The following is a 13,319-nucleotide window of genomic DNA, read 5'->3' as shown; positions in this document are numbered from 1 at the left end:
GGTCAGTGGTCGGAGAGGAAGATGCCAGGGAGGAGTGATGGACAGCCTGTGAATGTCCAAGTACCAGGCCATTCTGGGCCAATGTGGAGCTATTAGGATTGCCGTACACCCTCTTGAATGTGAAGGCATCCACAAAACATGCCAATGGATCTTGGGTTCTGGACCCATAAAGGGGCAGCTTGTGATTCTGTCTAACAGCCAACAGTATCAGGAGCATTGTGTTGAGTTGCATAATGTGTCAGAGGAATTGCGTTGAGTTGCATAATGTGTCAGGGCCATTCAAGTGTGTAACGTACTATAAGGGGCATTGTTCTGACTCAATAACCAGGCTGTAAATGTAAGGCCTTTAAGACAGTTCATCTGTGTATGTCTATAGCGAACCAGTACTTACATCAGGAGACTTTGTCAGACAGTGTCAACTCAACTGAAGAGGCATGTGTGAAGAACCCAGATGAGGGTTTATTTCAAGCTGATATTCTTGTAATAATGCACAAAAACAGTAGGTGAAAAGATAATATTGTGCCAGAGCTCAACAGGAATAAACTGAAGGTTAAAATGGCAGACACACAATGAGATAGAGATGGGAAGAAGGCAGGGCCAATGACATCAGAGCCCTACAGGAACCAGGAAGGACAATTTTCACAAGATGCAAAGCTTAGCAATAATAACATGACAGTAACTGAACAGCATATGAAGACACATACTTTGTGAGACATGACACTCCCCGTCTGAAATCTTTAGATTTCACGATAATTCAAACATAATAATAAAGTCATTTGATGAAGTACAGAATTGAACTTGAGACCTGTAAAACAAAGAGAACCTGCAACAATAACAGATAATGATAAGAAAACATTTAGTCAAAATCTTGTGACTGAAGTCCCAAGTAGTAACCCATCTTCGGATTGGGGAAGTCGCAACTTGCAAACACTTCCACCAACCCACACTGTAATCCAAATAATTAGGTGTCGATGGTATGACAGCTGGAAGTTTGTGGTAAATTTCTTCCTATGATTAGCTGAATGTAGTAGCCAAGTCCATCTTTATGTGACATCTTCCTTTGGAAGAAGAAGCACTAATTCACTAATTGGACGGAAGAAAACTCGGACAGAACCTCCTTTGGTCACTTTGACTTCCACTTTACGAGTCTTTCCATCGTCGCTTGGGATAACCTTGGTGATAAGTCCCATTGGCCAGTCATTGCGATGGGCCTCTTTGTCCTTTAAGAGAACGAGGTCACCGATCTGGAGGTTGGGTTTTGACATCTGCCATTTATGACGGCTTTGAAGCATGTGTAAATACTCCGTCTTCCAACGATACCAAAACACATTGGACAGGTGTTGAACCTGTTTCCACTGACGTCTGTAGATGTCATTGTGGTCTAAGATTTCAGAAGGAATTAAAGCAGCTCCAATCTTCTGGGTGAGAAGAGTGGCTGGAGTAAGAATGGTTGGAAACTCAGAGTCTGAAGATACTGGGACAAGTGGCCTTGCATTTATTATGGCGGATACTTCTGCAAGAAAAGTGACTAAAACCTCATGGGTAAGAAGTGACTTGTGGTCCAGCAACATTGAATCGAGGATTTTCCGTGCGATTCCAATCATGCGTTCCCAGGACCCTCCCATGTGAGATGAATGTGGGGGGTTAAAAACCCAAGTGCACCCATTGTCTGATATGAAAGTGTGAAATTGCAGTTCCTTGCAGGCCCCCACAAAGTTAGTGCCACAGTCAGACCTCAATTGTTTGACGGGTCCACGGATAGAGTAGAATCTTCGGAGAGCATTGATGAAACAAGAAGAATCCATAGATTCAATTACTTCTATGTGTACTGCACGTATGCTAAGACAGGTAAACAACACAGCCCACCGTTTACTGTTTGCAGCTCCACCACGGGTCCTTCGTGTAGTGACTGACCATGGACCAAAGACGTCCACTCCAACATAAGTAAAGGGCGGGTCTGTACTTAGGCGATCTGCTGGAAGATCTGCCATTTGTTGCTGTTGGTGTCTTCCTCTTAACTTATGGCACTTAACACATCTATGGAGCATGGAGGAAACGCATCTCTTCATCCCTATGATCCACAAGCCAGCCGACCTGATGGCACCTTCAGTAAATGTTCTGCCTTGATGCTGCACTCGTTCGTGATGGTGTCGAACCAGCAGAGTGGAAATATAATGTCGACCTGGAATGATAATAGGATTGTGTTCTTTGTTACTTACATTGGATTTCGTTATACGACCGCCCACTCTTAGTATTTTGTGATGATCCATTACTGGGTTCAGTTCAAAGAGTGCACTGTTCTTGGATAGGGTGGCTCCCTTTGTGATCTTATCAATCTCTTGACAGTATACTTCTTGTTGTACACACTGAATGAGAAACTCCTCTGCATGTTCAAGGTCTGCAACTGTTGGGTGCTCTTTACAAATGTGCCAACCGTGACATTCTGGTGATGTGTCCTTTGAAAAGCAGCGAGCAATGTGGATTAGACGAGCAACGGTTCATACTAAAGACGACCAACTTGAGAAGCGCTCAAAACGATATGACTTCAGCTTCAGTTTTGTAGTCACGGTAGTGTAGAGTGTGGAGCTTGTGGGCCTGATTTCTTTGTCGGACTCTGGATCGACTAGCCCATAGTTGGTGTTGGTAGGAGGTAAGCAAGGATCATCATATAAGAACCTTGGGGGTGACAACCACTTGTCACAAAGGTTGGATGCTGGTGAAGGTCTTGTTCCACGATCGGCTGGATTAAGACTAGTGGCAATGTGATGCCAGTGCTCAGGAGCGGAGAAACTTCTGATGCGCTCAACTCTGTTACTAACATACATGTAGAATTGTTTTGTTTGGTTGTGTATATAGCCAAGCACAACTTTGCTATCTGTGTAGAATGCAAATGAGTCATTTGGAACATCCATTTCATCTTTTATAACTTCAGCAATTTCTACTGCTAGCACAGCTGCACAAAGCTCAAGTCTTGGTACAGAGTGTGCAGGTTTTGGGGTTACTTTGGCCTTACCTAGGACAAATCCACAGTTTAGCTTGTTGTTGGGATCAGAGATTCTCAGGTAGGCTACTGCGGCTATGGCTTCAACTGATGCATCCGAGAAAATGTGGATTTCTCTCCTGACAGCGGCTGAGAGGGAGCTGGGAGTATAACAACGTGGAATTTGGAGTTGTTCTAATATCTTCAAGGACCTTTTCCACATCTCCCAACTTTGTTGTTGCTCAATAGGTAAAGGGGTGTCCCAGTCTAAGTTCACCTTGGTAAATTGTCTCAGCAACATCTTTCCACGGATGGTGACCGGGGCTGCAAATCCAAGAGGATCATAGATACTGTTTACGATGGATAAAACTCCTCGTTTGGTGAAAGGTTTGTCATAAGCTGATACTTGGAAAGTAAATATGTCTTTTTTGATGTCCCAGAGCAGGCCTAGGCTGCGTTGTATAGGAGGAATGTCAGAGTCCAGATTAAGATCCTTTAAGTTGGTGGCATGATCGTCAGAAGGAAATGCTTCCATTACTTTCTGGCTGTTGGAGATAATCTTGTGGAGCCTGAGGTTTGCTACAGAAAGCATTTCTTGTGTTCTGGTGAGGAGATCAATTGCGTCTTCACTCGTGGGTAGGGATTTAAGTCCGTCATCAACATAGAAGTTCCTTTCGACAAAACACAGAGCGTCAGATCCATAGTCCTTCTCACCTTGCTGGGCTGTTCTTCTGAGTCCGTAGATTGCTACAGCAGGAGAAGGGCTATTACCGAATACATGCACCTTCATCTGGTAATCTATGACTTCGTTGTTGACATCGTTGTCCTTGTACCATAGGAACCTCAGGTATTTCCGATGGTCTTCCTTAACTATGAAGCAATGGAACATTTGTTGGATGTCAGCTACTATTGCCACAGGTTCTTGTCTAAAGCGAATTAGCACTCCTATGAGGCTGTTGTTTAGGTTTGGCCCAGTAAGGAGCAGGTTGTTGAGGGAGATACCATCATACTGAGCGCTGGAATCAAAAACCACTCTGATTTGGTTTGGTTTTCGCGGATGATACACGCCAAAGGATGGAAGGTACCAGCATTCTTCTCCTTCCTTTACTGGTGGTGCAGGTTCTGCGTGGCCTCTGTCAAATATGTTTTGCATAAAATCCACAAAATGTTTTTCCATTTCTGGTTTCCTCTTTAGGGTTCGTTTTAAAGAGGAAAATCTAGCAAGTGCTTGTTGCAGATTGTTTGGTAGTTTCACTCTTGGCAGGCGGAAGGGTAAAGGTGCTACCCAGCTGTTGGAATCATCTTGAGTGAAATCTTTGTCCATTATCTTGAGAAATTCTTTATCTTCTCTTGCATATGCTAACTTGTTGTCCTCACTTGTTGAATTGAAAACTGTCGATCCAAGATTGTCATCCCAAGACGGGACTATGTTGGTATTATTGTGATGGTCATGCTGTAATTTACTGCTGCCCAGCTTCTCTTTCACCCAGTAATGATGTGGGCATGGCTGAAAGTGAGTGCTGCGACCATTTGGCAAGAGGTTTGTCTTAAATGAGGAAATCTTGGTAGGAGTCTTCATCTTGTCCATACAGACATTGCCTATGATAACCCAACCTAGATCAAGGCGTTGGGCAAACGGAGCATTATTTGGTCCATTTATATGTTGACGCACCTTATGTACTTGGAGAATGTCTCTACCGAGCAGAAGTATGATCTTTGCATTCTCATCAAGGTTTGGTATTTCATTGGATATAGGCCTTAGGTGAATGTGATGAAGAGCGACCTCTGGTGTGGGAATCTCTTCTCTGTTGGATGGTATCTGGTTACACTCGACAAGTGTGGGTAAGGGTATCTCAAGATTGTCCTTGAGAGATGCTACAACCAGTCCACTGGCTCTTCTTCCAGATTCCTCCGTAATTCCACTACAGGTACCCAAAGTGTAAGGATAAATATCTCCTTCTAATTTTAACAGATCAAAGAGTTCTGGACTTGCAAGTGACTGGTTGCTCTGGTCGTCCAAGATGGTGTAAACCTTTAGAGTCTTCTCTGGCTGTCCCTTGGGGTATACATTGACTAGACATATCTTTGCACAAGACTTGTCACAAAGACCTTCCCCACAAACTTTAGTGCATGAAGAAGATATAGAAGCGGGACCTGCCGTTTGATCTGTAATCTCCCCGCCATGCCTTGGCATAGGAGGGAGATGTGCAGGATTCAGTTGAGATGGGTGAAGTGCCTGCACGTGGTCCTCACAGTCACATTCTGTGCATTTAATAGCAGTTTTACAGTCCTTAGCAAAATGTTCAGTGGAAGCACAACATCTGAAGCATACCCCAAACTTCTTTAGAAGTTCCATGCGTTCCTGGAGTGGCTTCTTTCTGAAACCAATGCATTTCTTGAGGGGGTGTGGCTTCTTATGTATGGGACACAGACGATTAGGGTTTTCAATCACTTCGCCTTGGTTGCTCTCGTCAGGAGTTGATGTTGGTGTGGAAAGGATTTCTGTCTTTTTCACTGACACTGGCACCCTATGGTTCTTGTAGTTAGAACGTGGGCTATCATACTTGGGGGAAAGCGAACCAGGATGATTTGGCTCACTATAGAAGAAGCTTGGGTCATTCTTGGATTCTGCAATGTTCTTGACAAACTCGCAGAAGTAGGAAAATGGGGGAAAGGAGACTTGATTTTCCCTTTTGTATCTTGACCCAAGTGTAGTCCACCTTTCTTGAATACCGTATGGCAGCTTGGAAACTATTGGGTTTACCCCATGAGCTATGTCCAAGTAACTGAGGCCAGGTAAGTGAGTATCAGCCTTGGCCAGCAGGAGTTCAAAGAGTAGGTCACTGAGCTCTTGAAATTTCTCATTGTCCTTGCCGGATATTTTTGGGAAATTCTGCAGCCGTTTGAACAAAGCATTCTCTATGGCTTCAGGACTTCCAAAGCTCCTTTCTAGCCTTTCCCAGGCAGCGATGAGGCCTGCCGCAGGATTAGCGATGTGGACGGATCTGAGTCGCTTGACACGCTCTGTGGACTGTGGGCCAAGCCATGTGACCAGCAGATCTAGTTCTTCAGCAGCAGTAATGCCAAGGTCATTAATTGCAGTCCCGAAGGCACATTTCCAACCTCTGTAGTTCTCAGGCTGATCATCAAACTTAGTGAGGCCAGTCTTAATAAGTTCACGGCGAACCATGTATCTTGCGAAGTCTGACATGTCTGTTTTCTCTGACTTTGGGCAAGAAAATGCTGGCTGCTGAGTTTGGTTGTTCGTATTGTTTATAGTGTTCTGGGTAAGAGACATAGGGAGATATGGGGGTGCATAGGCATTTAGCCTAGGAGCTGGTTTAAAGTCCATAGGTCTTGCTGCATATGAAACTGTGTGGTTACCAGGAATCTGGTGACTTACTGGCATATTGGTTTGCGACCATACATTTGTATGTGGAGCTTCTTGAGGCATTGGACCTTGGTGCACTGTGGTGTGTGCATTGTACTGACCTTGGACATGGTTTGTTGAAAAATGATCAGAGTCCCTTTGTTGTGCCCTGTTAGGAATGTTTTCAGCAATCAGGGGTTCACTGTTCTGGCTTAGGACGTAGTCTCTTGTGCGCTTAACAGGATCCTCTGCATCCACTTCACTTAAATTGATGCTGTCTCTTTCACTTACACTGGCAGCTTGTTCTAAAATCTTTAAACGTGCCATTGCTGTGGCATGTTCACATTGTTTCTCCAGAGCTTCTATTTCCGCCTTTTCCCGCGCTGCTCTGGCTTCCATTTCAGCTTGCATTTCTGTCTTTCTTTTTGCAAAGTCGGCTTGTATTTTAGCAGTTTCAACTTCTGCACGTGCCTTTAAAAGTTGTTCACTAAGCATGGAATATTTTGAACTTCGTGACTTAGATGATCGCTTTGAATGCCTGGTGGACACAGAAATGCGTGAGGATGTTTCCAATAATTGTGCGATTCTGGCTGCTGTCTTACACTTAACTTCACATACTAAACTGTCTCGATCCAAATTGAGATGTTTGAAGCCTTGCAATTCCTTTAATGCGTCGTGAGTATTAAGCGTTTTCAAAACATGTACATATTCTTGACATTTCTCTGTGTAAAGTTCATATACTGAACAAAGCTGACCTAGTTGAGCTCTGGCACAATATTATCTTTTCACTGTTCTGACTCAATAACCAGGCTGTAAATGTAAGGCCTTTAAGACAGTTCATCTGTGTATGTCTATAGCGAACCAGTACTTACATCAGGAGACTTTGTCAGACAGTGTCAACTCAACTGAAGAGGCATGTGTGAAGAACCCAGATGAGGGTTTATTTCAAGCTGATATTCTTGTAATAATGCACAAAAACAGTAGGTGAAAAGATAATATTGTGCCAGAGCTCAACAGGAATAAACTGAAGGTTAAAATGGCAGACACACAATGAGATAGAGATGGGAAGAAGGCAGGGCCAATGACATCAGAGCCCTACAGGAACCAGGAAGGACAATTTTCACAAGATGCAAAGCTTAGCAATAATAACATGACAGTAACTGAACAGCATATGAAGACACATACTTTGTGAGACATGACAGGCATTGTGGTGGGTTGCATTAAGTGTCAGGGGCATTTTTTGGTTATTAGGCAAATATTTATTTTAGAAGCTCTTCAGGTTTATTTGGTCTCAAGTAGCTCTCGCATGATTAGGGTTGGAGACCACTGGTCTAGTACATTGCAGTTAGTATACAACCCTTAGATTTGTGTATCCTCCCAGTGTTACAGTTCCCTCACACATGACAAAATCACACTGATATGGTAATTTGCTGCTAACTCAAGAGGACTCTAGATGTATGCTTGTGTGTTATGGAACTTAGAGCTTAATTCAGACTTGATTGCAGTGTAAATTTGTTCTAAAAATGGGCAAAACCATGTGCACTGCAGGTGGGGCAGATGTAACATGTGCAGAGAGAGTTAGATTTGGGTTGGTTTTGTCCATTTTGAGAACAAATTTGGCCTGCAATCAGGTCTCAATTAGGCCCTTAGATTGTAAACTCCAATAGGACAGGGACTCATGTGAATGACTAGTATTTTGTATACACCACTACATAGACACTATACAAACTAACCAGAATAATAATAATTAGAAATGATGATCTCACCAACAAAGAGTCTGCCCATAAATCAGCTCCAGCACATTTCTAGCAATGTCAAACTCCAGCCGGCACTTTTCTTTGCTTCTGGTTTGCAGGATTATCCTGTCACAAAGAATGAGTACAGCTAAATGAACCGGTGTGAGAATGGATTCCTGCCAAGCTTTTGGCTTAAGGACACTGATGGGGCACAGCTTGCAATGACGGATATATTTACCTCCAAAGCAGCTCTCCAAATAGCGAGTCCAGCAGAGTGAAGATGAAATCCATTATCACAAAGCGATACAACTCCTGTCCAACAAATGTTTCCCAGCACTGAGAGAACAAAGAACCTAATGTTCATTTCCAAGCAAAGAGATAAGAGCTACAGATCTTATGTGCTCCTGATAAATCACAGCAGATGGAAAAATGACTGCAGCCATTACTATATTAATTATTAAGAAATGGATATGTTCAAAATGATACTGCTCAGAAAACCGGTCTTATGTACTTTGTTACACATGTTTATAACAAGTTAGGAGATGGAAAACTTGGGGACTTTGTACATAACAATATTACTACTGAATTCAAGTTCAGCAGCCATGCGGGATGCCAGCCAAATTCAGAGATTTTTTAAATTTCCAATTCACAAAAGGGAATGATTTTGCCTTGTAAATGATTGCCCCTTCTTAAAAAAAAACTCAGAGCACGGTTGACATCCTGCACGACTGCTGAACTTAGAATCTATTACATTTGGCCGCGTCTTAAATGGGGATACCAATCCCGGGGCATTTGTTCAATCCCAGGAATCAGGACTGAAAAATGCTCAATCCCAGAAAGAAAAATGCCCCCATCCCCCACATTTACTTACATTTGAGAACAGGGTAAGCGGCAGGAGGTGGCAGTCGGCGGGTGTTACGGCCGCCAGGAGCAGTCGTCAGGGCTCAGTCTTGTGTTGTGTGCTGCCGGAAGTGCTGGTCGGGAGTGGAGGGTTCCAGTGGCAGAGGTGCGGCTTGCGCAGCGTGACCTATGACCAAGTCACACTGCACAGGCCGCACGCCGGGGCGGGAACAGCTGGGCAGCGTCTGAGTGAGTGCTCAGACGCTGCCCAGCATTAGACTACGCATGCACAGTCTAATCCCGAAATCCAGGGATTGGATACTCCAATCCCAGGATTGAAACCCAGACATATTGGTGACCGATCCCAGGATTGGCCACCCTAGTCAACATCAGGACGACAAGTTTCCTCACATACCTTATTCTCCATGTGTTTTGCTTTGGTTATTAACCAATGATAACACAAAACGCCAAGGATGACAATCTTCAGCATAAGGTTTCTAGCAGATAGAATAGTAACAGAAGGCAGCATTTAGTTGGTGGTGATGTCACATTGTGAGGATAATGCAGTAGCTATCAGCAATTGTTTTGTTACGTTGGGTCGATTCTAACCTGCAGATGGCAAGATAGACTTCCAGAATGGGGGAGTCCAGACTCTCCCAATGCCCCAGGGCACGATACAAGTATGGTAGCAGTAGGTTACACAGAGACACCACCAATGGTAGCGGCAGCAGCATTGCCTCCACTTCTGGTTGTCCGCTTTGTCTCAGCCGTATCCGGTGATCCTGTGCAAATGTACAAAGGGCATCACTTATTAAATCCAACACATCTAATGCAGACACTGCTCCTAAGTCATTGAGCTGTACCATTCACAGATATAGCAGCCATTATAATGTAGCACACGTATGTCACTCAGAACTCACCTTGTGCAGATATTCTGCAAGGAGGTAAATGCCCACTGCAGACCCCAGCCAGCTTCCCACACACAAAGCCCAGGAGAAGACATGGATAGATACACATTGCAGCTTCTTTCTAATGTCATGCTGATGCTTACTCTGCTGGTGCTCACTCACCAACTCCTGAAATGGAGAACCAGAGAGGGATATACCAAAGTCCACACATAAAAACTCAGGCCTCAAGGAAACCATGAAGATAGGCTACAACACTGCAAAATACAGCGGCAGAGGCTGGGTTTTGCACTTGCACAATTCTACGGTAGAGATATTCAATGTGGCCAATTATACGAAAGGGATATTGGTATAAGTGGCCAATTATATCATGTCTTTTATATAAACAGCTAAATAAAATCTAAATACAATTTTTATTTAAAGCAGCATACAATTAGAGCAGTAATATAAATACATACTTTTTTTTTCATGGGTAATTTTGAAAACAGAGCATTTACCCTTAGAAAGCGTGTTCTAACTATGGGGCTAATTCAGTAAGCCCCACGGTTTTCCAAAAATAGTAGATCGTGATTTCTTTGAATCTGAGCACTTCAATTGCAATTGTGCGGCCTGTACCTGACTTTGCAGCTAATCTGTGCAGCCGGGGGAATGGTAATGTGCAGATCATTCACTGCATAGGAAAGGGCTCACCCAAAAGCGATATGCCCACCAAATTTTGTGGGCACATCGCAGGACGGGACCCGGGATGTGGGACAGCATTGCCCTGTGCTGCCGTGTATTGTAATTCGCAAAATTACAACACAGGTTGGGGGGAAGGGAGGCTGGAAAGAAGGCCGTTCCATCATTCACAAACCAATGTTTCTTATAAATATTATTTTTTTGCTGGTCATTTGACTGATGGGATGGTTACTGAAATAGCCCTGGGCCTGCATAGTTGATAAATGACATGAAAATCACCTTTAGCTGCATGCTGATATTCTCCCGCTGCCTCTGCACAGAATGGATTCTATTCACTTTGAAATCCCAAGAACTGAAAGCTTTTAATGCCAGAGCTCCAGAGAAGAACCCTACCCTGAAGTTGTCACCAAAGGAACAGGACATTCTGCAAAAGGAAAAGTCAGTAAGACAAATAAAACAGGACAAATGTAAAGGTAATACAATGAGACACCATATACATACTTATTACACCAACGAGACACCATATACATACTTATTACACCAACGAGACACCATATACACACTTATACACCAACGAGACACCATATACATACTTATACACCAACGAGACGCCATATACATACTTATTACACCAATGAGACGCCATATACATACTTATTACACCAACGAGACGCCATATACATACTTATTACACCAACGAGACGCCATATACATACTTATACACCAAGGAGACGCCATATACATACTTATACACCAACGAGCCACCATATACATACTTATACACCAACGAGCCACCATATACATACTTATACACCAACGAGACACCATATACATACTTATACACCAAGGAGACGCCATATACATACTTATTACACCAACGAGACACCATATACATACTTATACACCAACGAGACACCATATGCATACTTATACACCGAGACACCATATACATACTTATACACCAACGAGACACCATATGCATACTTATACACCAACGAGACGCCATATACATACTTATTACACCAACGAGACACCATATAAATACTTATACACCAACGAGCCACCATATACATACTTATACACCAACGAGACACCATATACATACTTATACACCAACGAGACACCATATGCATACTTATACACCAAGGAGACGCCATATACATACTTATTACACCAACAAGACACCATATACATACTTATACACCAAGGAGACGCCATATACATACTTATACACCAACGAGACACCATATGCATACTTATACACCAACGAGACGCCATATACATACTTATTACACCAACGAGACACCATATAAATACTTATACACCAACGAGCCACCATATACATACTTATACACCAACGAGACACCATATACATACTTATACACCAACGAGACACCATATGCATACTTATACACCAAGGAGACGCCATATACATACTTATTACACCAACGAGACACCATATACATACTTATACACCAAGGAGACGCCATATACATACTTATACACCAACGAGACGCCATATACATACTTATTACACCAACGAGACGCCATATACATACTTATACACCGAGACACCATATACATACTTATACACCAACGAGACACCATATGCATACTTATACACCAACGAGACACCATATGCATACTTATACACCAACGAGACTCCATATGCATACTTATACACCAACGAGACTCCATATACATACTTATACACCAACGAGACGCCATATACATACTTATTACACCAACGAGACACCATATAAATACTTATACACCAACGAGACACCATATACATACTTATACACCAACGAGACACCATATACATACTTATACACCAACGAGACGCCATATACATACTTATACACCAACCAGACGCCATATACATACTTATTACACCAACGAGACACCATATAAATACTTATACACCAACGAGCCACCATATACATACTTATACACCAACGAGACACCATATACATACTTATACACCAAGGAGACGCCATATACATACTTATTACACCAACGAGACACCATATACATACTTATACACCAACGAGACACCATATACATATTTATACACCAAGGAGACACCATATGCATACTTATACACCAACGAGACACCATATGCATACTTATTACACCAACGAGACACCATATACATACTTATACACCGAGACACCATATACATACTTATACACCAACGAGACACCATATGCATACTTATACACCAACGAGACGCCATATACATACTTATTACACCAACGAGACACCATATAAATACTTATACACCAACGAGCCACCATATACATACTTATACACCAACGAGACACCATATACATACTTATACACCAACGAGACACCATATGCATACTTATACACCAAGGAGACGCCATATACATACTTATTACACCAACGAGACACCATATACATACTTATACACCAAGGAGACGCCATATACATACTTATACACCAACGAGACGCCATATACATACTTATTACACCAACGAGACGCCATATACATACTTATACACCGAGACACCATATACATACTTATACACCAACGAGACACCATATGCATACTTATACACCAACGAGACACCATATGCATACTTATACACCAACGAGACTCCATATACATACTTATACACCAACGAGACTCCATATACATACTTATACAGCAACGAGACACCATATACATACTTATACACCAACGAGACGCCATATACATACTTATTACACCAACGAGACACCATATAAATACTTATACACCAACGAGACACCATATACATACTTATACACCAACGAGACACCAT

The 13,319-nt window shown here is 42.7% G+C and overlaps 1 protein-coding gene across 3 annotated transcripts in view; it reads right to left on the bottom strand.

The window, feature by feature from the left end:
* Nucleotides 1-13,319, bottom strand: part of TMC6 (transmembrane channel like 6) — a 76,434-nt gene that overhangs the window by 16,411 nt on the left and 46,704 nt on the right. For all 3 annotated transcript variants that reach the window (XM_083148618.1, XM_083148617.1, XM_083148616.1), the window contains 6 exons: nt 10,789-10,933; nt 9,847-10,002; nt 9,536-9,708; nt 9,342-9,423; nt 8,325-8,422; nt 8,117-8,212 (listed from right to left, as the gene is read on the bottom strand). In XM_083148618.1, the coding sequence (XP_083004744.1) occupies nt 8,117-8,212; nt 8,325-8,422; nt 9,342-9,423; nt 9,536-9,708; nt 9,847-10,002; nt 10,789-10,933 (750 nt within the window). The remainder of the gene's footprint in view (nt 1-8,116; nt 8,213-8,324; nt 8,423-9,341; nt 9,424-9,535; nt 9,709-9,846; nt 10,003-10,788; nt 10,934-13,319) is intronic.

This window comes from Crinia signifera, chromosome 6 (genome assembly GCF_055691185.1).
Source record: "Crinia signifera chromosome 6, ASM5569118v1, whole genome shotgun sequence".
Lineage (NCBI taxonomy): Eukaryota > Metazoa > Chordata > Amphibia > Anura > Myobatrachidae > Crinia > Crinia signifera.
Note: the sequence above shows the minus strand (reverse complement) of the source record. Positions and strands in the feature narration are given on the sequence as shown.